General features: G+C 39.2%; 2 protein-coding genes, 1 long non-coding RNA gene and 1 other non-coding gene across 10 annotated transcripts in view; 1 reads left to right on the top strand and 3 right to left on the bottom strand.

Moving 5' to 3' along the window:
* TTC17 (tetratricopeptide repeat domain 17) overlaps positions 1-14,124 on the bottom strand; it is a 125,899-nt gene extending 111,775 nt beyond the window's left edge. For 2 of the 4 annotated variants that reach the window (XM_076002019.1, XM_012790645.3), the window contains exon 1: positions 13,925-14,123. In XM_076002019.1, coding sequence (XP_075858134.1) covers positions 13,925-14,083 — 159 coding nt within the window. In that variant the 5' untranslated portion in view covers positions 14,084-14,123. Of the gene's footprint in view, positions 1-2,661; positions 2,750-13,924 lie in introns of those variants that run through there. The other 2 variants (XM_012790672.3, XM_076002020.1) reach the window with 2 other exon arrangements.
* Positions 14,125-14,175: 51 nt separating this feature from the next.
* The window catches only part of LOC109730650 (uncharacterized), a 35,494-nt gene continuing 23,488 nt past the window's right edge, over positions 14,176-26,181 (top strand). For both annotated transcript variants that reach the window (XR_012918942.1, XR_012918941.1), the window contains exon 1: positions 14,176-14,312. This is a non-coding gene — a long non-coding RNA (uncharacterized LOC109730650). The remainder of the gene's footprint in view (positions 14,313-26,181) is intronic.
* Positions 16,442-16,548, bottom strand: LOC142870750 (U6 spliceosomal RNA). The gene has a single exon (XR_012919094.1). It is a non-coding gene; the product is annotated as a U6 spliceosomal RNA (small nuclear RNA).
* The window catches only part of API5 (apoptosis inhibitor 5), a 30,621-nt gene continuing 22,096 nt past the window's right edge, over positions 17,657-26,181 (bottom strand). The window contains exon 14 of one of the 3 annotated variants that reach the window (XM_012790694.3): positions 17,657-18,309. In XM_012790694.3, the coding sequence (XP_012646148.1) occupies positions 18,278-18,309 (32 nt within the window). In that variant the 3' untranslated portion in view covers positions 17,657-18,277. Of the gene's footprint in view, positions 18,310-21,239; positions 23,351-26,181 lie in introns of those variants that run through there. The other 2 variants (XM_012790704.3, XM_012790684.3) reach the window with 2 other exon arrangements.

Consider the following 26,181-nt stretch of genomic DNA (forward strand, 5'->3'; position numbering starts at 1 on the left):
TCTCACAGATATGGGACCAGGTAGAACACCTCAAAAGTGCAACATCTTCTATATTTTCTTGCTCCTTACCTTTCTCACCTCAGATTTTTACCCTTATCTCAAATCTAGTTCAAAACCATTTCCAAATGATTCAAACCATTAGGAAATGTGGCAAACAAGATGAGTTTTAGAGGAATGGAGTAAGAAAGGCAGAAAAGTCTGATGCCTCACCCTTCATGCAACTCTCTCTTCAGGATTCAAGTCTAACCCTCATGGATTTGCACATTCTTTCAGGTTTAGAGAATTGCAAGTTCACAAAATACAGTCCAGCTGTAGCTCTTTAGAGGGACATACTTGGGCTCCTGGCTATAATACTTGTTAAAACTAATATGTAAGATAAACAGATATTTTACTAGAAACATTTAATTGTATGAGATCAATAATTATTATGAACTGTCAGGATTTAGAAATATTTTTGTTAAAGATATCTTTCTGAAGCTAGAGTACTTGTATTTTAATGAGAAATTAAAAACTAGTCTCAGGCCAGACATAGTGGCTCACACCTATAATCCAAGCACTTCATGAGGCTGAAGCAGGAGGATCACTTGAGGTCATGAGTTCCAGACCATCCTGGGCAACATAGTGAGATCCCATCGCTATAAAAATTAATTTAAAAAAATTAGCCAGCTGTGGTGGCACACTCCTGTAGTCCCAGCTATTTGGGAGGCTGAGGCAGAAGTATTGCCTGAGTCCAGGAGTTCAAGGTTACAGTGAACTATGATCCTGCTGCTGTACTCCAGCTTGTGAGACAGAGCAAGACCCTGTCTCTAAAAAACAAACAAAACCATCCTACCAAAAAAATCCAGTCTCAATCTTGTAGGCTATCAAGTCATCAAAACTAAAAAGAAACTTGATATCAGGGGTCCTCAAACTATGGCCCGAGGGCCACATGTGGCCCACCGAGGACATTTATCTGGCCCGCCAGGTGTTTATGTCACCCTTGCGGGTCCTGCTTAGCAGCCGACTCATCCCGGGCCCACAGTACGCATGTGTGGAACTCGCGCCCGCACTCTCCAACAGTCTGAGGGACAGTGAAATGGCCCCCTGTTTAAAAAGTTTGAAGACCCCAAATAAAAATACTGAATCCTGACCATTATATGATTTTTCATGGCCTCATATCCCTATTTTCTCAAGTTTTACCCTCAACTAGATTTTACCTTCTCATTTTCATGGTTCCTGGAAGACAGTATTGTAAATGTTTAAACTCACATAAAATAATCTAAGTATGTGAAGTATACTGCATAGCTATTATCTAGATTTGAACATCTACAGGGTTGCAGCCAATTTTATGAAAACATTCAAATCAATCACCATTTTCCTAATTGATGAGCAAGTTAGTAACCATTTTCAACATGAATAAAAAGTGAACAACTTTTTATAAATGTGCTACCGGCCTACATTTTCTAATTTATGTCACCAGGAAATATACAAATAACACAATGAATAAAGTAGAAAATTTGCAACTTTATAAGGAAAGAAAAAAAACAATGGATCAGGACACAAGAGTCACGGGTTCTTTCTCGTTTGTATACTTCATAGTATTCTTATAAGCATATTTAGGAGCAATGCAGCTGTGTAGTTAGAGTTGTTTTATATGTAACTCTCAGAAATTCCAACAGCAAATATTTATTGCACAGAGTGGCAGGTAGAATAATGGCCCAACAAAGATGTCCCCATGTCCTAATGCCTAGAACTTGTGAATACATTATGTTACATGGCAAAAGGGAATTAAAGATGTTAACTAGATTAAGGTTGCTAATCAGATTGCCTTAATTAAAATAGAGAGCATAAACGGATTATCAGGTGGGCCCAATGTAATCACATGGGTCTTTAAAGGTGGAATAGGGAGGTCAAAGGGAGAGATGGGACTAAGAAAAAATGGTAGGAGGAATACAACATTGTTTTGGAAGATGCAGCAAAAAGGGGCTAAGAGCCAAGCAATGTGGGCAGCGTCTAGCAACCAGAAAAGGCAAGAAAATGGATTCTCCCTTAGAGCCTGTAGAAAGGTACTCAATGCTGCTGTCCTCTTTAGTCCAGTGGCACATGGGTGAGGCTTCTAACATAGATAACCATAAGATAATAAATGTGTGTTGTTTTAAACCACTAAATTTGTGGTAATTTTTTACAGCAGCAATGGAAAACTAGTACAAACACCCATTAAGTGCCAGACATAATGCTAGATGTTACAGTGATAAATAAAATACGTGTGAGCTTGAAAATTCTTAGTCAGATGGGTTGTTAGTCAAATACTAAAATCATTGCCAGAAATTGAACCTTATCAGCTTTATCATTACTCAGGTGATAGGTGATCACTTTGCTATTTCATGTTGGAAATTACAGCTCTAAAAAAGAGACAATTAAATATCATTCCATTTCAAAATATAGTAGATCAACTATGGGGGTGAAAAGAAATCAGCATGATCAATTTCTTTTACTGCAACTCCAACAAGTGTGAACTAAGCATTAAGGACAAAGATTTAATTTTTCTATGAAGATAACAAAACCAAACTGAAGGTTCATTTTTGTTCATACTACTACTGATGGCAACAGCACTGTTTAGCTAAGAGCAATGGATGGAATTAGTGATCTTTTGTTACTATCAGATTACTAACAAGGTTTTACCTGTCCCAAATACTGTTGGTCTCAACACAGGATTCCAAAAAAACCAAATACTCTTGGGCATTTTCAAACACTCCTGTTGCAGTCCTTTATGACAATCTGGCAGTATCTAAGAAAATTAAATATAATGCATTCTTTGAACCAGATAATTCCATTTCTAAGAATTCATCTTACAGACATACTCAAAGAAGTAAGCAGAAATATACACATGAGCATGTTCACTTACTACAGCATTGTTTATGATAGTAAAAGCCTGGAAACAATCTAAATGTCTGTCAATAGGGGACTGGTTATGTAAATTACAGAATATCCATACAACAGACCATTATGCTGTCTTAAGGGAGAAGGAGGTAGCTTTTTATTTCTGATATGGACAGATGTCTTATTATTAAGTGACTAAACACTAGTTGTCAGATAAAATATTTCCAGTTCTGTTTAAAAACAACAACAATGTGTTTGCAAGTGCATAAAAACTTTTAAGAATACAGAAGAAAAAGTTCACTGTGATTAGATACAGGAAGGAGGACTCCAGTAGTTATAAAACTTTCACTTTTCATTTTTTAACAGGCTGGGAAGTTTGGGCAAAACTATAAAATACAATGATTATACATTTTATAGTTCTTTAATTCAAATACAAAATTGAAAAAAGATTAAATTTTTAAAAATTTTGATGAATATTTGTTTTACAAATAAAATTGTAGAAATATTTTTCATATGTTGGTAGCAATGTTTACAACTGCAGAAAAGAGAACAGGGTATAGAATCAGAAGATCTGATCTTAAGTTCACACTTTGTCACTCTCTATCAGCATGGCCTTGGACAAGGAGTTTAACCACACTCAGCCTAAATTTCTTTATTCAATAGAAAGAAGATCAATATCCACACCTTACTCGGTCTCTATGAGGATAAAATGAAATAATATGAGAATACTTGGTAAAGTGTACAGACATTAAATTGTTTTTATTACAAGATACCTGTTGATATCCTAAATTGGAGTCATCCATTACATGACTGTATAAAATGCAAACTCCATTATGTCAGGGACTGTGTCTCACTCACAAGTACTCTAAGTACCTAATACAGAAAGCATTAAAATATGTGCTGAATGAGTGAGGTAAGCACACCAAGTGCAATAATGGGCACACAAAAAAAACACCCAGCAAATATTTGCTCAAATAAAAACGTTCTTGACTCCATCTGGCCAATTCCGGCATGTACTACTCTCCTGAGCTTTACTAACGATAATAATTACCCAGCTCAGCCGGGCGTGGTGGTTCTCGCCTGTAATCCTAGCACTCTGGGAGGCCAAGGCAGGTGGATTGCTTGAGGTCAGGAGTTCGAGACCAGCCTGAGCAAGAGCGAGACCCTGTCTCTACTAAAAACAGAAAGAAATTAATTGGCCAACTAAAAAAATATATAGAAAAAATTAGCTGGGCATGGTGGCACATGCCTGTAGTCCCAGCTACTTGGGAGGCTGAGGCAGTAGGATCGCTTGAGCCGAGGAGTCTGAGGTTGCTGTGAGCTAGGCTGATGCCATGGCACTCTAGTCCGGGCAACAGAGTGAGACTCTGTCTCAAAATAATAATAATAATAATAATTACCCAGCTCAAACCTCCCTCCCCTACCAAGCAATTAAACTCAATAAGGAAAAGATGGATAAGTGCTTCAGAGGAAAAGTAAAGACTAAAGTAAGATTTTAGAAAAAAATACATGAGTTATTTTCAAAAGTTAAGATTCATGAATTAGTTACTACTGACTAAACAATTATGGGAGGCACAATATAATCTGTCCATTGTGAATTCCTAATAGTATGGCTTCAAAGCAAATATATACTTTGGCTTATATAAAATTTTCATGATCTGGCACGGCAGCTCACACCTGTAATCCCAGCACTTTGGGAGGCAGAGGCAGGAGGATGGCTTGAGGCCAGAAGTTAGAGACCAGCCTGGGCAACATAGGGAGACCCCGTCACTACAAAACAATTTTTAAAAATCAGCCAGGTGTGGTGGCTTATGCTTGTAGTCCTTGCTACGTGGGAGGCTAAAGCAGGAGGATTGCTTGAGCCCAGGAGTTTGAAGTTACAATGAGTTATGATCACGCCACTGCACTCTAGCCTGGGTGACAGAGCAAGATTCTCTCTCTTATAATAAAGAAATAAAATTGTCATGACTTTATAGGGTTTTTTCCCACTTTATTAACTTTATATGAGTGTATAATGGTTGTATATATATGGGGTATTTATGATGCTTTGAATGACCTTATAGGTTTTTAATAAATGCTTCTTTTGTACATGTATAAACAATTTTCTTAATCTTAAGCAACTTACATAATATTCAATTTGTTTAAATAATGCCACAATCTCAAATATAATAAGAGTTCTTTGAGCATATCATAAAAGGTATGTTGGAGAGGTTAATATATCCAAATAACCAACAAGAAATCAGATTATCCGAGGCACCATTTTACAACTCTGGTTCAGAGATGCTGTGTTCTTAGAGAAGACTTAGGTTGTCTAGGCCTTTTATTAGTAACAGAGAATGAATAAATTGGCTTGTCACCTTTAAAGTAAATGTACTGTCCCTACTCCAGACTACTAAAACAATGGTAGCTGTTCAGTGTGCTGATATATGTAAGTGCTATTACAGGTGTAAATAACTGTTTGCTTGCACATACAAATATATACACATTTTCTTTCACTTACTATTTCCTGAGTGTATATACCATGTATCAGGCACTGTTTTAGGCACTGGGTTTACTTCACTAAGCAAAGCAAGGTTGCTGCCTTCAAAAAGCTTAAGTTCTTGTGGAAAGACAGGCAATAAAATCTAGCTGTCTCAAAAGTATCCAGGACAATATAGTGCCAGCAATAAGTGCTATGAAGCAAAGGAAGAATATAGAGTGGTGAAAGAAGATGCTATTTTAGATAGAGGAAGAGAAGAGGTGGCATGCAAATCGTGACGTGAAAGAAGAGATGAGCTGAGCCATGATGCTATCTGCAGGGGAAGGGGCAAGCATAAAGGTCCAAAGGCAGGAAGGAGCTTGGTGGTTTGAAGAACATCCCAAACGATGGTGTGGCTAAAGAACAGCACACAAGAAGGAAAGTGGTATCTGAGGCTGGAAAGGTGGTCAGGGGCCAGGTTGTAGATCTTGCAGGATCTTTTAGGTCATGGTGAAAACTCTATATTTTAATCTTTAAGTGTGATGGGAAACCACTGAAGGTTTTCTGATGTTGTTTCCTTCTTGTCCTAAAGTAAGTGACATGACCACACTTATGCTTTTTAAAAGATTACTTTGTTGGTGGTCAAAGGGATGTAGCTGAAGGAATGTTTTTAAAAATCACTTTGGCTGCTCAAAGGAGAACAGACTCTATGGGGCAAAAGTGGAAGCAGGGAGACCAGTGAGAGATCTACTACATAGATTCAGGAAAGAGATGAAGATGTCCCGGAATAGGGTTACAGAAATATGCACATGAGCATGTTCACTTACTTGTTTATGACAGTAAAAGCCTGGAAACAATCTAAATGTCTGTCACTAGGGGACTGGTTATGTAAATTACAGAATATCCATACAACAGACCACTATGCTGTCTTAAGAGAGAAGGAGGTAGCTTTTTATTTCTGACATGGACAGATGTCTTATTATTAAGTGACTAAACACTAGTTGTGAGATAAAATATTTCCAGTTCTGTTTAAAAACAACAACTGTATATTTGCAAGTGCATAAAAACTTTTAAGAATACACAAGAATGTAGATGGCATTTTTGAGCCATGAAGACTGCATAAGATCACCTGGTGAACACATGTACAGAGGGAAGAAAAGAGGCACAACAATATTTGAGACTCATAAGGAAGAGAGGAATTCAGCCGAAGAGAATGAGAAGTCATGGCCAGATTTAGAAGAACCAGGTGTGTGTCCTGGCAGCCACATAAAAAAACAGTTCAATAAGGTATGAGGATAAGTGCTGGGCTGCTAAGAAATTAAGATTACTGAGATCCGAGTACTGAATTTGGCAACATGGAAGACTTTAGGTTTCCTGACAAGAGTTGTAGGAATCAAGGATGGACTGGAGTGGGTTTAAAAGAGAACAGGAGAGGGAGGAGACTTCATGAGCAAAACAACTCTTTCAAGGTGTCTGGCTATAAAAGACCCACACACATAAAGGAATTCCCCTTGTGTTTGCTTTTGCCAAAAGGAATATAGCTGATATGCAGGTACTGCTTACACCCTGCTCCCTACATTCTGGAGGGCAAAGCTGTTCTAATCTTTGAACTGACCTGCTGGCAAGCTCTCTTATTCCTCATATCAGAGTGCCTTCTGTTTACTTCCACCAGCGTTGCTTCTGAATTGCAACAACTGCTGAACCCCACAGCTGATTCTAATCCCTCCTTAACAGTGCAGCTGCCATTCCTCATCTACCTCTCCTCTGCTCTTTCTGTTTCTTCTGCTTATTTATCATTTGTTTTCCTTGTCTCTTGTTGCTTCTCCATGCTTCTTGATGCCTGGGCAATAAAGCTAACCTTTTAGATATATCAATGACAAAGAATATAATTTCCCTGGTACAGCACAACGTGACCACAGTAAATAGGCAGGAGTGATCGCTGAAATTACATACCTATTTGCACCTTTTCCAAGGGCCTAAGGGGTGATTCACTGATGGGTTACTCAGAGCTTTAAAGATCTGAAAGTCTGAGGCTTTTTTTAGGCTAGTCTTCAGATGATTATCACAATAGTGAATACTATAAGGCTTCATTCACACAATGGTAAATTCCTAAAAGGCAGAAACCACTTTTCAAAGTTGCTTATATTACCCAATCAACAGATATATATTGTAGCCTATGTGTTTTGGCAGTGTGAGAAATGTTGGAGTTGCAGAGATAAATACAAACACTCCTTTCTTGGAGCACGTCTAGTAGGGCATTTATGTAAGTAAATAGACACAACATGCTATGGTAAATGCTTTCATAAAGGAATTCAGGATGCTATGGAAGCACATAGAAAGAACAGCTTATTCAAATTTGAGCATCACAGAAGCTTGACCGAGAAAGTGATGTTTAAATTATGAAGAGTATGAGTCAGCCAGATTGGGATGCTGGAGGGAAGAACAACATGTGCAAAGGCCCAGAAATGAGAACATAGCATTTTTGGGGATGCTCACAAAAGCTAAGTATGGCTAAATGTGTGTGTGTTTGTGTTATTCTGGGGTGAATGTGGGGCACTTAAGGATGATCAGAGATAAGGCTAGAGAAAAGGAAGGGACAAGTTAAAAGATATGTTAGAGAATTTGGACCAATTCCTGGTATATGCACCAAACTGTTAAAGGTAGTTTTCCCTGTGGAGTGAGAATAAATAGAGGTGGAGGAACTTCACTTTATTAAATACTCCCACGCTGGACATTTATTTTTACAATGTCATGCATTATTTTTGGAATTCAAATTTTCTAATTAAACCAAAGGAGGAGAGCAGTTAAGAAGCTGTGGCAATAATTAGGTGGCCTGAATTAGAGTAACAATAGTGGCTATGGAAAGAAGATATAATTAGAAAGTAAAATTAAAAGATCTTAGTAAGGGGTAAGGGAGAAGGAGGAATTAAAGAAGACAACTAGATTTCTAACGTGAGCAACTGGGTGGATGGTGAATAGTACTGTCTTTCATTACATTAGGGAAAACAGGGCATGCCACTGGTTTAGGAATAAAAATGAGCTTCAATTCAGTCATGTTAACTTGAAGTACCTAGGGGACATTCACAAGGAATTAAAAGTTAATAGAGAGGTCTTGAATCTACAACTCTGGAGGAAAAAAATCTGAGTTGTAGAAAGGAATGTGGATATTCTCAGCATATATATGGTAACTTAAATCCTGAGAAAAGACGAGGTTGCCCAAATGTATATAAAGAGTAAAACAAGAACGCTAGAACAGAAGTTGGAGGAATAGCAATACCTAAAATTGAATTTCTGGCTGTGCGCATATCTGTAGTCCCAGCAACTTGGGGGGCTGAAGCAGGAGGATCACTTGAGCCCAAGAGTTTGAGGTTGCTGTGAGCTATGATGATACTGCACTCTAGACCAGGCTACAGAGTGATCCTGTCTCAATCAATCAATCAGTCATTGAATTTCTTAAAATAATGTGTGGATTACTTGCATGATAATCTCCTAAGGAGTTTGACAAAAATACAGAATCCTTCGCTCTACCACAAACTTGCTGAATCAGACACTCTGAGTGGCCTGGGAACCTGCATTTTAAACAAGCATCCCAGATTATTTTCAGGCAAATTAAACTTTGAGAACCAATGATCTAAAGGATGAGTGAATGAATAAGAGCAGAGGGAAAAAAAGGTTAAAGAGCTGAGCTCTGCTTGCCTCCAAAGAATCTCATGTCATGGTAGCCAATAGAAAAGAATATATCTATCAAAGCATAGTGGGTTGGCAAAAAGTAAACAGTCAAGTATTTGTTCAAAAAGTAACTGGGAAAATTATTTAGAGTTTTAATTTATCTCTGCCTATTTCCAAACTCCTCTTACCACTCTATGATATAAACAAAGTGAATACTTGGGTAATGTATAAGAAGAAAAATAATAGCAGGCAATATCTGAAAAAATGGATTGAATAAGAATCACTTTGATGCCAAGGTCTAAGGCAAATTGCAGAAGTTTAGTAGATGCCTAGCAAGTTAGTGAATAACCACCTTGACCTCTCAGGTCTAAGTAAATCTCTTCAGGGGGTTTCCATGTGTATAAACATAGAAACAGTGCTCTGTGGCAAAAAAGATGGTTTACTTTTTGAAAAGCACAAAAATAAAGCTGTCTGCTTCACAGTGCCGTATGTATGCTCTCCCTCAGATTAATCAAATTACTTAATATCAGACTAAAATTAAACCACTCATTCACTAATAAGCTATTAAAGACCAATAGATAGAGATTTAGCCTGTTTGTCCAACTGAAATGGATAGCTGTTTTTGGGTCATAGTTGCTGAAATAGCCACTTATCAAATAGTCCTTTGCCAAGGTTGCCAGGCTTAGAGCATTAGCTTTGTCAGAAACCTCCAAAGAAAAATGAGAATTTCATGTGATGTGAACAGTTAAAAGGACCTGTCTGTACTCCAAAGATACATGCCTGACTGAAGACAAAATGATTAACTAATTGCCAAATGAATTCACACTTACTTGGGACCTTTCTCCCCACTCACTTACCCCCAAGCTGAAATGATTACAAAATATTCTGCAGAAGTAAGGCAAACTGGAAAAGAAAAGACATTTACTTCATTATTTTTCATTTTTGCTTTCATTTCTTTTAGTCTTTCATTTGTAGGTGCTATAAGGAAAAAAATGCACTTCACATTTACTGAGTACAGAGTATTCACTTGCACGCTACTGCAGACTAATACTACTACCATTAAATGCCACTCATTAGCTGTGTGACTTTGGGTGACTTTCCCTCTTATGAGTTGTACTATATAATCTTTAAGAATTTTTTCCATATCTAAAATTTTATGGTTTTAAGATTGGAGGAGAGGGAAACAGTGGCCAAGAAAGCAAATATTATAATGTATGAGAGAGTTGATAAAGATGATACTCTTTATTTATTTAAAGTTTTAGACCTCAACTTATGAAGAAAGAGAATACCCAGAGGCAATGAACCCAGTGCTAGAAGTATAACTTCTTGATTTAATAAACTAACTACTACTAACAAACTGGCAATGTTTCAAGAGTTCATCTGCTAGCTGGTAACTCAGAACATAGAGCATAAATTTTTCCACAGAAATGATGTGGTGTATAGTGATTAGTCTTGTAGGCTAATTCATAAAGGTTTATTTAACCTGTGATGCAAGTGAATTGCTAGACACTTTTGTTAAAAATAGAAAACAGATGTTACCTCACTTAGTGATTAAGCAAAAAGAACATCAAAATGAGAGAACAAAAAAAATTTGGCCAATGCAGTCTCTCACACCTGTAATCCAGCACTTTGGGAGGCCAAGGCAGGAGGACTACTTGAGGCTAGGAGTTTGAGACCACTCAGGCTAACATAGTGAGACCTCCATCTCTACAAAACATTAAAAAAAAAAAAAAATTAGCCAGGCATGGTGGCACACACCTGTAGTCCTAGCTACTTGCAAGGCTCAGCCCAGGAGTTGGAGATTATAGTGAGCAATGATCATACCACTGTACTCCAGCCTGGGCCACAGAGTAAGACCCTGTCTAAAAGAGAAAACAAATTTTTTATCTTGAAGCCTATTCTTCACAAAGTCAACCAAAAGACCTATCGGCCTAATTATACTTATAGATCCTCCCAGTAACTAGATTATACTGGCTTACTCAAGTCCATAGACTTTAAGTTAAGGATCTCTGCTTAAATAAAGGAGATGATCTTACTAATTAGCAGGCACAGGGGACAGACACTAGGGGAACAAAAGTACAGGAGAAAAGCACAAAGTTAGAGAGGAAAAGAAAGGAAGGGCCTTTTCTTAGCCTTTCACTGGTGGCAGCGGAAAAGGAACTTAGTGACTGGAATGTTTTCTTCACATCTGAGCTCCAGGATTCCCTGGACCACACTCAGAAATTCAGTAGCAGCTCAGTAAACACACAGTAAACACACCTTCCCCCCCTAAAAAGTGGGGAAGGTACACTTCCTAGCTGAGGTAGGGACCATGGAAAGAAAGAATTCACACATGCCTCTAGTCCCAGCTACTTAGAGCCTGACGCTGAGGCAGGAAGAATATGAGACTGCAGTACATGTGAATTGCCACGGCACTCCAGCCTGGGCAACATAGCAAGACCTCATCTCTTAAGAAAATTCATGGAACTGCCATGTCAAGTACTACACAGCTGCTACTAGCAAAGCTGCCCCAGCTTTAATTGTGAAGAGGCTGCCTGAAGGAATGTATGCTGCTTGTTCTGACTAAAGCCCCATTTCAACCCACCTAAGAATGTAGGGTTTCTAATACATATGCATGTTCACAAGCCTGCAATATATAACTGGTGGGTGCCCATCTTTGCTAAACCTTTAAATATAAAAATCAAATGAATTTTTCATGGCTGCCTGAACATAGTAAATGTATATATAGGAAAAGTGTTGGAAAATTCAATGAAAAGGTCATATACTTAATGCAGTACCGTGTTTCCCCGAAAATAAGACAGGGTCTTATATTTATTTTTCCTCAAGAAGACACCCGGGGGCTTATTTTCAGGGGTTGTGTTATTTTCCCCTCAAAGCCTCAGCTTGCAGCACACACAGGATGGTCGGGACCTGACAGGGGGAGCCAACCTTGTTGGTGGGGCTGCCCGCACCTTTCCAGTCACCTCTGGGATAGTAGCTGTCATGATGGGGCAGATGAGAAGGGCTGCTGTCTTCTTTACCACTCCACGACAGAAATGCATGGGTTGTGCAGACACGCTGCGTAGCCACGCCCATCACTAGGTCTTATTTTAGGAGTAGGGCTTAAATTGTGCAAATGCTTAAAAATCCTGCTAGGGCTTATTTTATGGGTAGGTCTTATTTTTGGGGAAACACGGTAGTAACTTGGCAGAGATCAGGAAGATTCCTGAGATAACCCCCTTCTCTGAGGCAAATTACCAGTAATCCTTACCTTTCCCCACTAAAATATATGTAGAAAATGAAGGAATTTGCTAAAGAGTGAAAACTGAATCAGACTCTACTTTCCCACTGCAATGTTAATCACAGAAATAAAACATTTCTACCAGTTTTACTTTTTAGATGGGCTATTTTCTCAGCTGAGTGGCAGGACACCAAAATGGGAAGAAGTCAATGTCATAGTATAAATAGCTGTGGCCAAAAACAATATTGCAGAATAACCAATAATAGAAGGGCTCCCCCAATTGCAGCAGGAGTGACTTAATTCCATGTCTCCCTTCATGAGGACTTCAGAGAAAACCACTATCAGGAATCAAAAAAAGGTGGAAGCAACCAGGACTCACATCTTATGTTTAAAAGATGGACTTACAATGTTTTCTACGGTTTCTGAAACACACACACCTATATTTTAAGTCTCAGCTGGTACAGCCATGAAAAAGAAACTTCCTAGTGTAAGGCAGATAGAAAATTGTTACCCAACAGGAAGATAGACGGTCTTTTCTCAGATAATACTGAAAACCACTCATGAACACCAAGGCTGAGTTTTAAATTATATTTGTTTAACTCTCTCATTATACTTGATATAAAATTTGCCATCACAAGCCAAACTTAAATCTAAACCTCATCTTAAACAAAAGTAAACCTTTCAATGTGTTCCCATCACCATTCATTACACACAATCCAAAGTACCAGTAATTCCCCACCACACAGGTTAAAACGTTTGAGATCAGTGGGCTAAATTGCACAGGGCACACACTTCACTTTCTAAATGTTTGCTGGACATTTCAAGGTTGTTCTCAAGCACATGAAGTTATTAAGTTTACCAAGATTCTGTAGCAGAACACGCAGACGTACTACAGGCACCAGCAGCATTTACAAAATGCAGGCAATCATAAAGTTATATAAGAAAAGCAGTCTCTCCTCTGAAGAATTAGTTTAGGCATACAAGAATCCAGGAAATCGCGTGTCTTCTATGCGGGGCTGGGTCACAGGAACTAAGTAAAGAAACAATGCAAAGTACACTGGAAGACGATGGCAGTTACAGCTGAAAAGATGCAGGCAACGCCACCAACGGCATCTTTAAGCATTCCTTCGCAAGAGGAGTGTGTGTGTTTGCTGTCTCTAATGAGCCCCTGCTGACCTGGGTAACGGTACAAGCTGAAACCACCACAGCCAGAAACAAATTCCACCATATGCCTGAGGAGACCTGGGGGAAGCGGCATTAAATGGTCCACCGACTAGGGGTGCAGAAGCTGTCACCGCCCTGGGACTCACACACACCCCAACGCCGCCACCTGCTTTCTACTTCCTCCTGGAGGGCTGGTGACGCGTGGCCCCGAGAGACACCAGAGGCAAGGATGATGAATCTGATTTCTAAATCTCGAGCACAAGAAAAGGTCCCCAGGGCCTGTCACCTCACAGCCGCGCGACTCTTCCCCACGCGGCGCGCGGCCCGGGGGCTGGAAGGCTGAGAACTTCCAGGCGGCCGAGCGAGGGCCAGGAGACAAGTGGGGAGGGGGCGGTACCATGTCTGAGTGCAGGGATCGCTGGGGTCCCCGCGCCGGCACCGTGGGAAGGTAGGCTGGGGGCGGAGCCGCGCGGAGCCACACAGCCAGGGGCCGGCCAGGGGAATCCCCCCCGGGGCGAGGGCTGGCACGGGGAAAGAGACTCCCAGGCCGCTACCTGCTGCTGGATCTTCCCGTCCTCCGTGACGACCCAGTGCGTGGTGGCGAAGGCCCCTCGTGCCGCCACACTCAGCAAGGCGGAAAGGCTGAAGAGCCAGCCTGGGCTAGAGCAAGGCGGCAGCTCGCACCGGCTGCGGACCCCTACTGCCGCCGCCATCTTGCCCCCCCTGGGCCCGGCCGCTCACACCGGAAGCGGAAGCGATTCCCCGCCGCCCGCCATCTTGGGGAGGTCGGCGCTGGAAGGGGAGGAGCCGAGAGGACGAAGATTGCTGACGACCGGCTTCCTGAGCCTTGGTTTGGGCGGCCGGGAAGCGCGGCTTCAGATAGCTCGCCCAGCCTGGCTTCAGGGATGGAGACAGCTTTCTGGTGGTTGTTTTCCTGTGGCGGTACGATCTCAGAGCGTGGGAGCAGGAGGGAGATTACATTTAGGTGGAGTTTAAGCCTAAGTGATAGGATTCAGAGTGTTGTTTTTTTAAAAAAATAATTCCTTGCTTTTTACCAAATTTTTATTCCTGGTGATGTAAAATAGTTGGGAAACAAAAGGTGTGCTTTCCAACACCTAAAGGAGAAGTGTTACTTTTACTCTGAAAGTCTCGCAGTAATGGAAGCTTCAGAAAGGAGAGGCTTGTTAGTCTAGGCGAGCGCTGTCCAGTGGCATTATAATGCGAGCCACATGTGGAATTGAAAAAATAGTGTGAAATAACTCTAGAAAAACATTTCAACCCATTATATACAAAGTATCAATTCAATATGAATCTATACAAATCATTGAGATATTTTACTTTTTTTTTTTTTTTTTGTAACTAAGCCTTGAAAATCGGCACGCACTTTACACTTATAGCTCATCTAAATTTGGGCTAGCCATATTTTAGGGGCTTAATAGCCTCATGTGGCTAGTGGTTACCTGCTGGGCAGCACAGGTCCAAGCTAGAGATCTAGGTCTGGAGACCAGACGTATTAGCATTATCTGGAGCTTCTTAGACACGCACGCACGTTTTCAGCTCTTCTCCCGCTCCCCCAAGCCAGCTGAATCTGTTTTAACCGGCGCCCTAGTTGACTGGTATGCATATTAAAGTTTGAGGCCCTCTTCCTTCTAGTGAACCAATAGTCAGGCAAGCGACTGACTAGCTTGCCTTCTAGTTTTTTGCTAGTTATGTCATTTTATGTATTTCAGGGCTGTCTTTCTAGCTTTGTGTGTCATTTAAAGTTCATTATGCTTTTGATTTTCTCTTTGGGAAGGAGGATGAGAATATTGCCTGACCGATTTCCCTACACAGGTGTGTTGCAGGAAAACTATGGCTTACCTCCTTTTTGCTTGGTACTATAATAGACTCTGGGTACGGAAATCTGACCACTGAGCAGTGTGCATTATAGTGTGATGTCTGCAGGTTAACAATTAAAATATAGGAGGGGGAAGGGGGGCATGGGCAATATACATAACCTTAACATTTGTACCCCCATAATATGCTGAAATAAATAAATATATATATATAGGATAATGGGAATGTATAAGGGCATATGTGTAGAGAAGAGAGCAACCAACCAGGTAAAAGATTGGATCAAAGGTGCTTATTCAGGCAAAATAAGCAATAGGTGTGAAAAAGTGAAGTCGGTGGGAGGTTGTAAGGGTTCTTGTATGTCATACTAAGCAGTTTAAACATAGACAATAGGAAGTTTTCTAAAGTTTTAAAATAGAGATATGGCAAATGATGGAGTCCCTTTGTTCTCATAATCATATTTTTAGGTGTAGAGGTCAACTTTCTTGCTTGTGTGTAAAGCAGACATCATTTCTTGAGTGTTTAATATACTCTAGATTCTGTACATGCAGAGTTCCAATTAATCTTCACAACTTACAAGGCTTCAGCCAGTTAAGTAACTTGGCCAAGATCATATTGCTAATAAGTAATAGAGCTCAGGTTTGGACTCAGATGTACCTGCCTCTAGCCTGAGAAAGCATGAACAATAGTGAAGAATTTGACAGAAGCCCCAACATCACATATTTTGCTATCAGCAATTTATTTGACACCCACAAGTTAACCTGTAAATGGACAGCATTATAGCTTCTATATAGCTCCTCTATTTTTCCTAGGTGATAAGCCTTGTCCTTTGGGATCCTGTATTAGTTTTCTGCTGCTGTATAACAAATTGTCACAAATTTGGCACCTTAACGCAGTATCTCAGTTTCCTTGAATCTGGGTTCTCTGCTCAGAGTCTCACATCAAGGCTACAGTCTCACCCGAGACTCTTGGGGGTCCTCTTCCGAGCTCATTCTTTGAGTTCTTGGCAGAATTCAGTTTTTTTGCCATGGTAGGACTGCTGACTGTGGCCATTAACACTGATGCCACCCACTATTTTCTGCCATGTGTCACTCAACTTGGCAGTTACTCCTTCAAGTAAGAGATTATCTTTCAACTTCTGTTTTGCCTCCTCTGAATTCTGTAGCACTAATGTGACTATTAATAAATACGATGCTACTTGTGATATTACTTTATAAACTTTGGACAGCTAAACTTTATTTTTTATGGAATACTTTACGAATTTGTGTGTCATTCTTACACAGGGGCCATGCTAATCTTCTCTGTATCATTTGAATTTTAGTATATGTGTTGCCGACGCAAGCACTGGACAGCTAAACTCTTAAGTAACTTCTGGAAAGGTTCTTAGATCTAGTCTGGTGAGGCCCGACATTCACACAGTAAGTCAGGCAAAGCAAATATATTACTCAGAGAGTTGGCAAGGATAAACAGAAACCTAGGATCCATGGTAAGCTGGACCCCAAGGCTCAGGAAAGCTTCCCAGAGCAGATGGAGTCTTGTCTGCATGTGCCCTACATTGCACAACAGCTAAGGGACCCCTAAAACACTCTGCTCTGGGTTTTATAACCTAGGAGTGGCTGGGATTGCTTAGTATAAGCATTGCAGAACAACTCTGTTTTCGAAGGAAGGATGACACAACCCAGTTTGTTTAAGCATTTCCTCCTTATCTCAGTATGTTCTGCTTGAGAATTATAAGCAAGAGAGGGAAGAGCTGGGCTGGCCAAGGCCATCCAGGGACCTGTCCTCCTGCAATTTTTTGTTTAATTACCTAGACAGCTGCTGAGGGCAGGAAGCATTTCCTGTACTAATGTATTTTTTTTTTTTTTTTTTTTTTTTTGAGACAGAGTCTCGCTTTGTTGCCCAGGCTAGAGTGAGTGCCGTGGCGTCAGCCTAGCTCACAGCAACCTCAAACTCCTGGGCTTGAGTGATCCTTCTGCCTCAGCCTCCCGGGTAGCTGGGACTACAGGCATGCGCCACCATGCCCGGCTAATTTTTTTTTTTATATATATATCAGTTGGCCAATTAATTTCTTTCTATTTATAGTAGAGACGGGGTCTCGCTCTTGCTCAGGCTGGTTTTGAACTCCTGACCTTGAGCAATCCGCCCGCCTCGGCCTCCCAAGAGCTAGGATTACAGGCGTGAGCCACAGCGCCCGGCCTGTACTAATGTATTTTTATCTTCTGTGGAGATGTCATACTTAAATATTTGTTGACTCAATTTTTTTAGCTCCCCAAAAGATAGCTTTCCCATTTTACGTGAATAAAGCAATTAAAAATCCTAACCTACATAAAATTGTTGCTGCTTATTTTCTACATCTAGATAGTTCACTTGTCACCCTTCTTTTATTCTATGGTTCCAAGATCTGATTTTTTTCCCATTATAATTATACTTCCCCCTTAGATAATACCTATAGAAATACAAGATGGGAGTTGGCAAAATTGCTGATATTTCAAATTGTGATTTAATTCTTAGTTGAACAAATAATAGATAAGCCCATAACTGCATGTATTTTGGTCTTTCAACATCAAGTATTTTAGCAAATAGGTCTTTTAATTTATTTACTATCATTATACATTAAATTACAGAATTCTTGAAGGTAGGAATTGGACATTGATAGAATGATCTTTCTGGATTCACTTTCTCCCTTCGGCCACCTTACCTGACGTTGCAAAGGATTTCCATACTTCTTATTCCTCAGAGAAAATACTTAAGATAAAAATATGCCCTAAAGAGGTAACACTCTGGTTTAAATTCTGTAAATTGATTATCTTTTGCTTCATAGTAAAACCAATGTAAATCTTAGAGGTTTAACTTTTAAGCCTTAAAACATTTATTATTTTTCATAGTTTGTTGGTTGGACTCAGCCAGCTGGTTCTGCTCTTCCTGGTGTTGGCTGGGGTCACTCATAAGGCTGTATGTATTCAGCTGGGAACTTGGATGGGGCTGAAATGTCCCCAAATGGCTTCACTATATGTCTGGTGCTTTAGCTGAAGTGGATGAAATGGCTGGGCCTCTTTCTTTCTCAGGAAGGGTAGTTACATAGGCTTCTTATAGGGTGGCTCAGGTGCTGAAAGAATGAAAGTAGAAACTGTCAGTCTCCTTGAGGATAAGGCCCAGTAGTGGGACAACATCATTTCTGCATTCTCCTGGTCAAAGAAAGCAACAGGGCTAACCCAGATTTAAGGGGGAATGGAAACAAACTCATCTTAATTGGAGAAACAACATGTTTGAGCAGGAATAGAAGGAATTATTGGCAGTCTACTATATAAAGTTAAATCCTTAAGAGCAATTTTGAATGGTGGTGGGGAGAGGGCTGTACATGTGTATCTCCCCAACATCTATATATAAAGTGAAGAGGATTTTCCTTCTTTTTTTTTTTTAGAGACAGAGTCTCGCTTTGTTGCCCAGGCTAGAATGAGTGCCATGGCGTCAGCCTAGCTCACAGCAACCTCAAACTCCTGGGCTCAAGCAATCCTGCTGCCTCAGCCTCGTGAGTAGCTGGGACTACAGGCATGCACCACCATGCCCAGCTAATTTTTTCTCTATATATTAGTTGGCCAATTAATTTCTATTTATAGTAGAGACGGGGTCTCGCTCTTGCTCAGGCTGGTTTCGAACTCCTGACCTCGAGCAATCCGCCCGCCTCGGCCTCCCAGAGTGCTAGGATTACAGGCGTTAGCCACAGCGCCTGGCCGAAGAGGATTTTCTAAGGGGAGGCAGAGTTTAATTTAATTTAGAAATGGTTTGCCAGATAGATCAGGCAGTCTACAACATGGAGTACTATGGATAATACCAAGGATTCTAACTCACAGTGACACCAGGGCTTCTCTGGGGGAGAGTATGACAGTCATTCTCAAATTTTCCTGATTCAGACTTCCCAGCCATTAATTTATCCAAATGCTTGCAGCTGTTTATACATTTGGGGGACAGTTTCTACGGAAAATTGTATTGTGACTATTCATTCTCTAAATATTATTAGCAACAGGTCATACCTGCCCCTACCCCTAGCTTTTTCTCTCACATACACCTGTTTCAATATTCTGATTTTATGATTAAAATCAAGTTCATTCTTTTTAACCTTTTCATGAATGTGTATTTTTCTTATCCACCACTTTATAGTGTGCTAAATTTTAGTTTTTCCTAATAGGAATACCATTCCCTTATCTTTTATTTGCCCCTCTGTTCCTTTTTTTACTTATGTATTTTCTTGAGGAATACAAACTGGAACTGTATGTAGGCTTTGTCTCAGATCTTATTTCTAATATCAACTCTTTATGATGACCAGAGTTTTTACTGGATTTTGTTTATGGTTTTAGGGAGTAAACTTCTAGTAATAAAACTACAATTTCTTAGTTTTTAAAAATTATTATTGGTACATTTCGTGTTAAACTTTAGTTTCCATCACTCTTAATAGAATGAAATTTCACCTGCTGTTTTCTACCCCCCCCCACACACACACACAACTTGAGAGGAAAGGCTTTTCAGGATGAGTAAAATATAGTCTGATCTGAAGGATGATCAGTCAGATAAATGCAGGATCAGGGAAGAATGATTTCCAGGAAAAATATTCCAGTAACAGAAAGTGCATTGCATTGAGTTACTGAAAGCAGTCCACTATTGTAGTACAGAAGGAATTTAGGAGTCTGAGGTCAAGATTAAAAATCTAACAGCTCAGAGATAGCCCATTCCCTAGCACAACCTGGCACATTCTTAAGTATCCTGCAGGTTTTGTGTCTCACTCTTTTCAGGCTGGTCTCAAACTCCTGACCTGACCTCAAGTGATTCTCCTGCTTTGGCCTCCCAGAGTGCTAGGATTACAGGTGTGAGCCACCATGCCCGGCCTATCCCTAGGTTTAAAACAGTGCTTTCAGCTATTAAGTATTGAAAGCTTACTGTGTATTATAGAAAGTACTGTTCTAGATGCTTGGGATTACCCAGTGAACAAAATGCAAAAATCCTTACCTTGGGGCATTTTAGCCACATTATATTTTAGCAGAGGGAGACATCATAGAAGTGAACAACATAGAAGTTGGTAAATACTACAGAGAACATATAGTAGGAAAAGTGGGATCTGGAGTCATGCTGGGATAGAAAGGGGCATTGCAATATTAAACAGGATCCTTTGAGTTTATTTTGGAGGATTTGCAAGAGATAGAGTCAGATATATGGATATAAGGAATGACTAGAGGGGACAGCTAGTGCAAAGGCTCTAAGGCAGGATTGTCTTTGACTGCCCTGCATGGAGCCAACTAGCTGAGACTGAGTGATAAAGGGGAAGAATAGCAGCTGAGGTCAGAAATTGAAATCCATGGTAATGTTTTGAGTTCTATTTTGAAACAGGGAACTACTGAACAACTTCAAGTAGAAGAGTGGATGTCTCTGCTGCTGTGTTTAGAACAGATTGTGGAGTTAATTATCATAGCAGGGAGATCAATTATGAGGTTATTGTGAAACTCCAGGCAAGAAATAATGTAGATATAAATTTGGCAGTCCTCAGCATACACACAGTATTTAAAGCCATAGGACAGGATGTGATCACCAAGGAAATTTAGTTATCTTGTCCTGCTCCACTTAAACCTTGGCTTTCAAATACTCCTAACCATTCTTGGTACTACTTCAAGAAGACTTCAACAAAGACTGGTAGTTAAACTAAGAAGTTCCAACTTGCTTTTCATGTTACTTAGGATGGAAATAATTTATTTCATGATGATTTGGCAAGTATCTGATGTTCTACTTTGATAAAAAGAACCAAATCTCTTTTCCAGAAGACTGTATTAGAGCCTAAAAATAAATCAAAATAAGAACTGTATAGGATGAAAATTAAAGATTATTTGCAAGATTATATCAAGACTGAACTCCTTGAAGCACAGCGAGCACTGTCTTGTCCATCTGTATATTTTCATGGTCTAACACACTGGCACATGAGAAGCAATCAATACATGTTAATGAATATCCAAGAATCTGAAGTTACAACAATTATGACACATTGAGACACAAACCAAAATTACAAAAGGAAATTTATTTCAAAAGCATAAGGAAACATTTACATTTAAACAAAGTGATAAACAGGTGTCTTGCAAAAGAAAAAAATCTATGGCATGAAGGTTTCCATTCAAATTTTGTAAGCAAAAATAACCTAACTTTGAACTATTGCCTTAGGAAAGGGAAGAGTGAGGTGGTGAGGGAAGGAACACAACTTAGTATCAAACTAGAGAAAGTAAAGTCACTTCTGCTTAGCTCTGAGTTTAAAAATATAAAAAGAAAATGGAAAAATTACACTTACTGTTCAAATTTATATAGCTGTAGTCTCAATGTAGTTTCTGTACTTGAAATGGCTTTAGCCACTGGCTGATCGATCTATGAGGTCCAGACTAGCTGGTCACAGTTTTCAAATGACAATTCCGTGTTCCTATGTCTGTTCAGATTCCAAGGGAGTACAGGTTCAGCTTATAGTCTTGGAATGTTAGAGGTTATTGCCACCACTCCATTAGCCAAGCTGACCGAGTTTTTTTTTTTTTTTTTTTTTTGCTCATTGTGTCATTCTAGCCTTGTAGAAATATTTTCCTCATAAACATGAAGTAATTAACAAAGGGGTTTTGCTTTTCCCCCAGTGTAGAGGTAACGGTAATGAAGACACCTGCATTGGAATCACAAACTATTCCTCAAAAAATACATTAAACTACTAGAAATGTCATTCAGGCATTTGCTTTGAATAGCAGACTTAGGGAAGGGAAGATTAACTGTGGAACAAAAATATATGAAACATTCAACTGCAGAGCAAAGGGTCTATGCTACTAAAAATGCCCACGACATTAAACACTCCACAAACCCCCCGTCTGTTGTTTTAAACTAAAGATACTATTGGCTAACATACAATAATTTTGATTAATAACCTGAGAAGTTAAAATCTTGAAAGTGGCAAAAGCAAACCAAGAGGAGCATCCCTTACTTACTGGTACCATGTTATCAAGTCACTTTTCCTGGACAGCCCTGGTTATTAAATCTCCAAATTCTAAATTATACTATCTCATCCTGTAGAAACCTATATGTACACTAGATTCAATATTTTGGCTGTATTTCACCAATAGCAATTTCCAAATTTATCTTTGAAAATGCAGCCTTTGTTTATTTTTCCTTTTAAATAACAATAATCATGTAAGTGCAACTGACTCAAAATCCCTCAGTACTGGGAATAAAAACCTAGATAACAAGTCAATAATGGATTCAGCCTCAAAAGGATAATCACCGTGTCAAAGACTACCCGTTCCTGGAATTTTGAAAAATGATTTATGTTGTGTAGTCAAGTTTCACAGCATGCATATATATACACATACACACACATATATGCCTATGTATGTATGTATATTATACATACACATTTCTATTCAAATAGTAAGATCCCATATTCAGAAGTTTGTATCACAATATATGGAAAAGAGTTAAGTAAGCAGTGCAAAGCAACTTACTTCCTCCTAAAAATGTAATGTCACTTCTACATTTTAAGAAAGATTTGGTAAGTTTTAGCTTTTATGACACTAGGTAGGTGGGAATGCTGCACCATTGCCTAGCAGCTTTATTAAAAAACAAAACAAAAGGTTAAGATTGACTGTTACTCTTCTCCATATATTGGGCAAAAACTAAGAGACGGGAGAGGAAAATCAGTAACCTTTCAAAACTGATGATCTTTATCAGTTATCAGAACTAGACTGAATTTCATTACATTTAAAACTTGAACAGCTTTCAATAATGAATCATCAAGATGTTTAAAAGTAAAGATTCACAATATGAAGTCTGAATAATGATGATATTGCAAAAACAAGCATCCAAAAATATCGCTGTGGTTTACCTTGGACACACCATGGTCTGTTACAAAAGTAGATCATACATACAAAGGTATAAAGAACATTAAGTTTTTAGCTGAAGGCAGCAGTCCGTTTAAAGGGACATCCCCGGCAATCCAATCAACGAGTAGTAGTATTTAAGTATATTAAGCTCATGACAATGCTGAAGAATGTGATGTCTTATTCAGTAGAGTCTTCCCCGACTACGATTTCCTCGTGCGCCCCAACCTCGGCCACCTCTACTTCCCCTGAAGGCTCCTCTCTGCTCTACGAAAAAGCGAACAAGGGTTTAGGTCTTGTTTATGACTTCAGAGTACAGCAGACACAGAAAAAATGCAGCTTGTAACTCTGTAGCAGCAGGCCCTACAAAAGCAGAACTAATCTAATCTGTCTACAAATTCATTCTGTACATTAAAGCAAGGCAACATATATACTCAACCATATATGGCAAGAAGCCAAATACATTCATAGCAGGTGCTCAAATGTATCCCATTAACAAATATGTTTCAAGGTGACAATGTTATGATAACTACACTTACTTGTTCTTACTTGGTCCCTATCGCTACCAAAGATAATGAAATTATAAAAATTTCCATACTTAATACAGAATTAACAAAAAAGACATTGGTCTTTCAAAGTTAGTGCCACACATGAGAAATATCTAAAGCTATCAATGATCAATTTTGAAAAATCAGGCTAGACAGAAAAAGTCCCTTTTGAATCAACAGGCAATTTCTTTTGTTTTGATCACAGTATTTCAAGCACCTGGACTCACATAAATGTAGATCTAAATATTGACATCTTTTTCACTGCTTTATCAGCTATGTGAGCTTCCCTGAGTGCTGCCCAAACAGTGTTATATGTGTGTGTGTGTGTATATATATATATATGCATATATATATATATATATATGTATACATATATATGGTGTGTGTGTGTATGTCTCGGTTACTGGTGTAAATTAAGCCTATCTTTTGCTGAAAAATCAAGTCATCTGTGACACACAGTACAAAAGGAGAGTCTTTGATTCATTAATCAGTCACTTTTATAGCCCAGAGAAATATTCCTCAAAGGAGTCTTTCCAGCGAGGAAAACTGATTGAAGTTATCAGCAAGGCTAGACTTTTCATCATATGTAAATTAGATCAAATCACTTTATTGAACTTTCAAACTTCCTCATTGCAGCCATCTTGTTAGCAGCAATAAAAAAGAGCTTGATTTTGATGTTTTTGATCCATACTCTTGAGGCTTGAAAAATATACCTTTAAAGTCAATTTTGCAATCCGTTTTTTTTGCCATTATGGCTTATTAGAGTGATGTTTTTATGTCTTTTCCCCCAGAAGGAAAAGTAATTCAGTTCTAAGTTGGAAAACTAACTAGCCCTTTCCCCAGTTTAGCCAACATTTATCTGTGTGATGGAATAGGATCTGATTCAAAGTCATCTCTTATACCATGACACACTCTTATAAGTTGATTGGTATGCAAACCATTTTAAAATGAAATTATGATGTATTACCCTAGTGAACACGTTCAGAAAATCAGAGGTGGTCTCTGAAGGCAAGATGCTGCCAGTGACATGCAGTGAATACGGATGCATTCAAGAAGTGTAGTAACCTTTAAGTGGGCATTTTGACTGTTCAGACTCAAACCCACCTATGCAGATGTGTACGTTTTCCCCTACCATACTCATTCACATCAACACATTTAACAGTACCTTCATAGATATCATTATTAGCTATAAGCTAAGAGACTACTAAAATCTGCTCTTTCAATTTTTTTTTCTATTTTAATATAAAGAACAGGGTTATCCACAAATGTTTAATTACATTTAATGAGTATATCAAATATACTGTAAGAAGGTATTGTTTGATGTTTCTATATTGTCTATTTCTTTTTTCATTTCTAACTGATGCAGTCATTTCTACAATATAAGGATTCACCAAATCTTCATTTTGAGGAGCTATATCCTAAAGTACCTTTCTGTATTTTCATGATCTTTTCAATGGCTTCAATGGCATACATTATTTTTTTTTTTTTTTTTTTTGAGACAGAGTCTCACTTTGTTGTCCAGGCTAGAGTGAGTGCCGTGGCGTCAGCCTAGCTCACAGCAACCTCAAACTCCTGGGCTTGAGTGATCCTTCTGCCTCAGCCTCCCGAGTAGCTGGGACTACAGGCATGCGCCACCATGCCCGGCTAATTTTTTTTTATATATATATCAGTTGGCCAATTAATTTCTTTCTATTTATAGTAGAGACGGGGTCTCGCTCTTGCTCAGGCTGGTTTTGAACTCCTGACCTTGAGCAATCCGCCCGCCTCGGCCTCCCAAGAGCTAGGATTACAGGCGTGAGCCACAGCGCCCGGCCGGCATACATTATTAACTTTTTAAAAAAACCACTGCTCTCAGTTAAAATTATACTTTAAGGATAAATTTTATACTCTTAAAAAGGTAAAATGTAAAGGATACAAGTCACAAATTATAGACTATTTAGTACTTCTGGGTCACTTGGGGAACTCTGTTTACAAGAAAGAAAACTAAACATGGGTATTATGTTTACAAATAATTTGAAAATGCACCAGGAAGTTGAACTAATTTATGACAGCCAATACCATATTTTTAAAGCAAAAAAACAGACACTGGTTAGTAAAGCAATAAATTCAGATACACTCTTCCTGTTTTCCTTTCCTTTCCTTTCCTTTCCTTCCCTTCCCTTCCCCTTCCCCTTCCCTTCCCTTCCCTTCCCTTCCCTTCCCTTCCCTTCCCTTCCCTTCCCTTCCCTTCCCTTCCCTTCCCTTCCCTTCCCTTCCCCTCCCCTCCCCCTCCCTCCCTCCCCCTCCCTCCCCCTCCCTCCCCTTCCCTTCCCTTCCCTTCCCTTCCCTTCCCTTCCCTTCCCTTCCCTTTCCTTTCCTTTATAAAAAAAAAAAAAATAAAATAAAAAAAAAAGCTTTCCTTCCTCCCTCCGTCCTTCACTCACACACTCTTCCTGTTTTCCTTTCCTTTCCTTTCCTTTCCTTTCCTTTCCTTTCCTTTCCTTTCCTTTCCTTTCCTTTCCTTTCCTTTCCTTTCCTTTATAAAAAAAAAAAATAAATAAAATAAATTCA

The sequence above is a fragment of the Microcebus murinus genome, chromosome 4, assembly GCF_040939455.1.
Source record: "Microcebus murinus isolate Inina chromosome 4, M.murinus_Inina_mat1.0, whole genome shotgun sequence".
NCBI lineage: Eukaryota > Metazoa > Chordata > Mammalia > Primates > Cheirogaleidae > Microcebus > Microcebus murinus.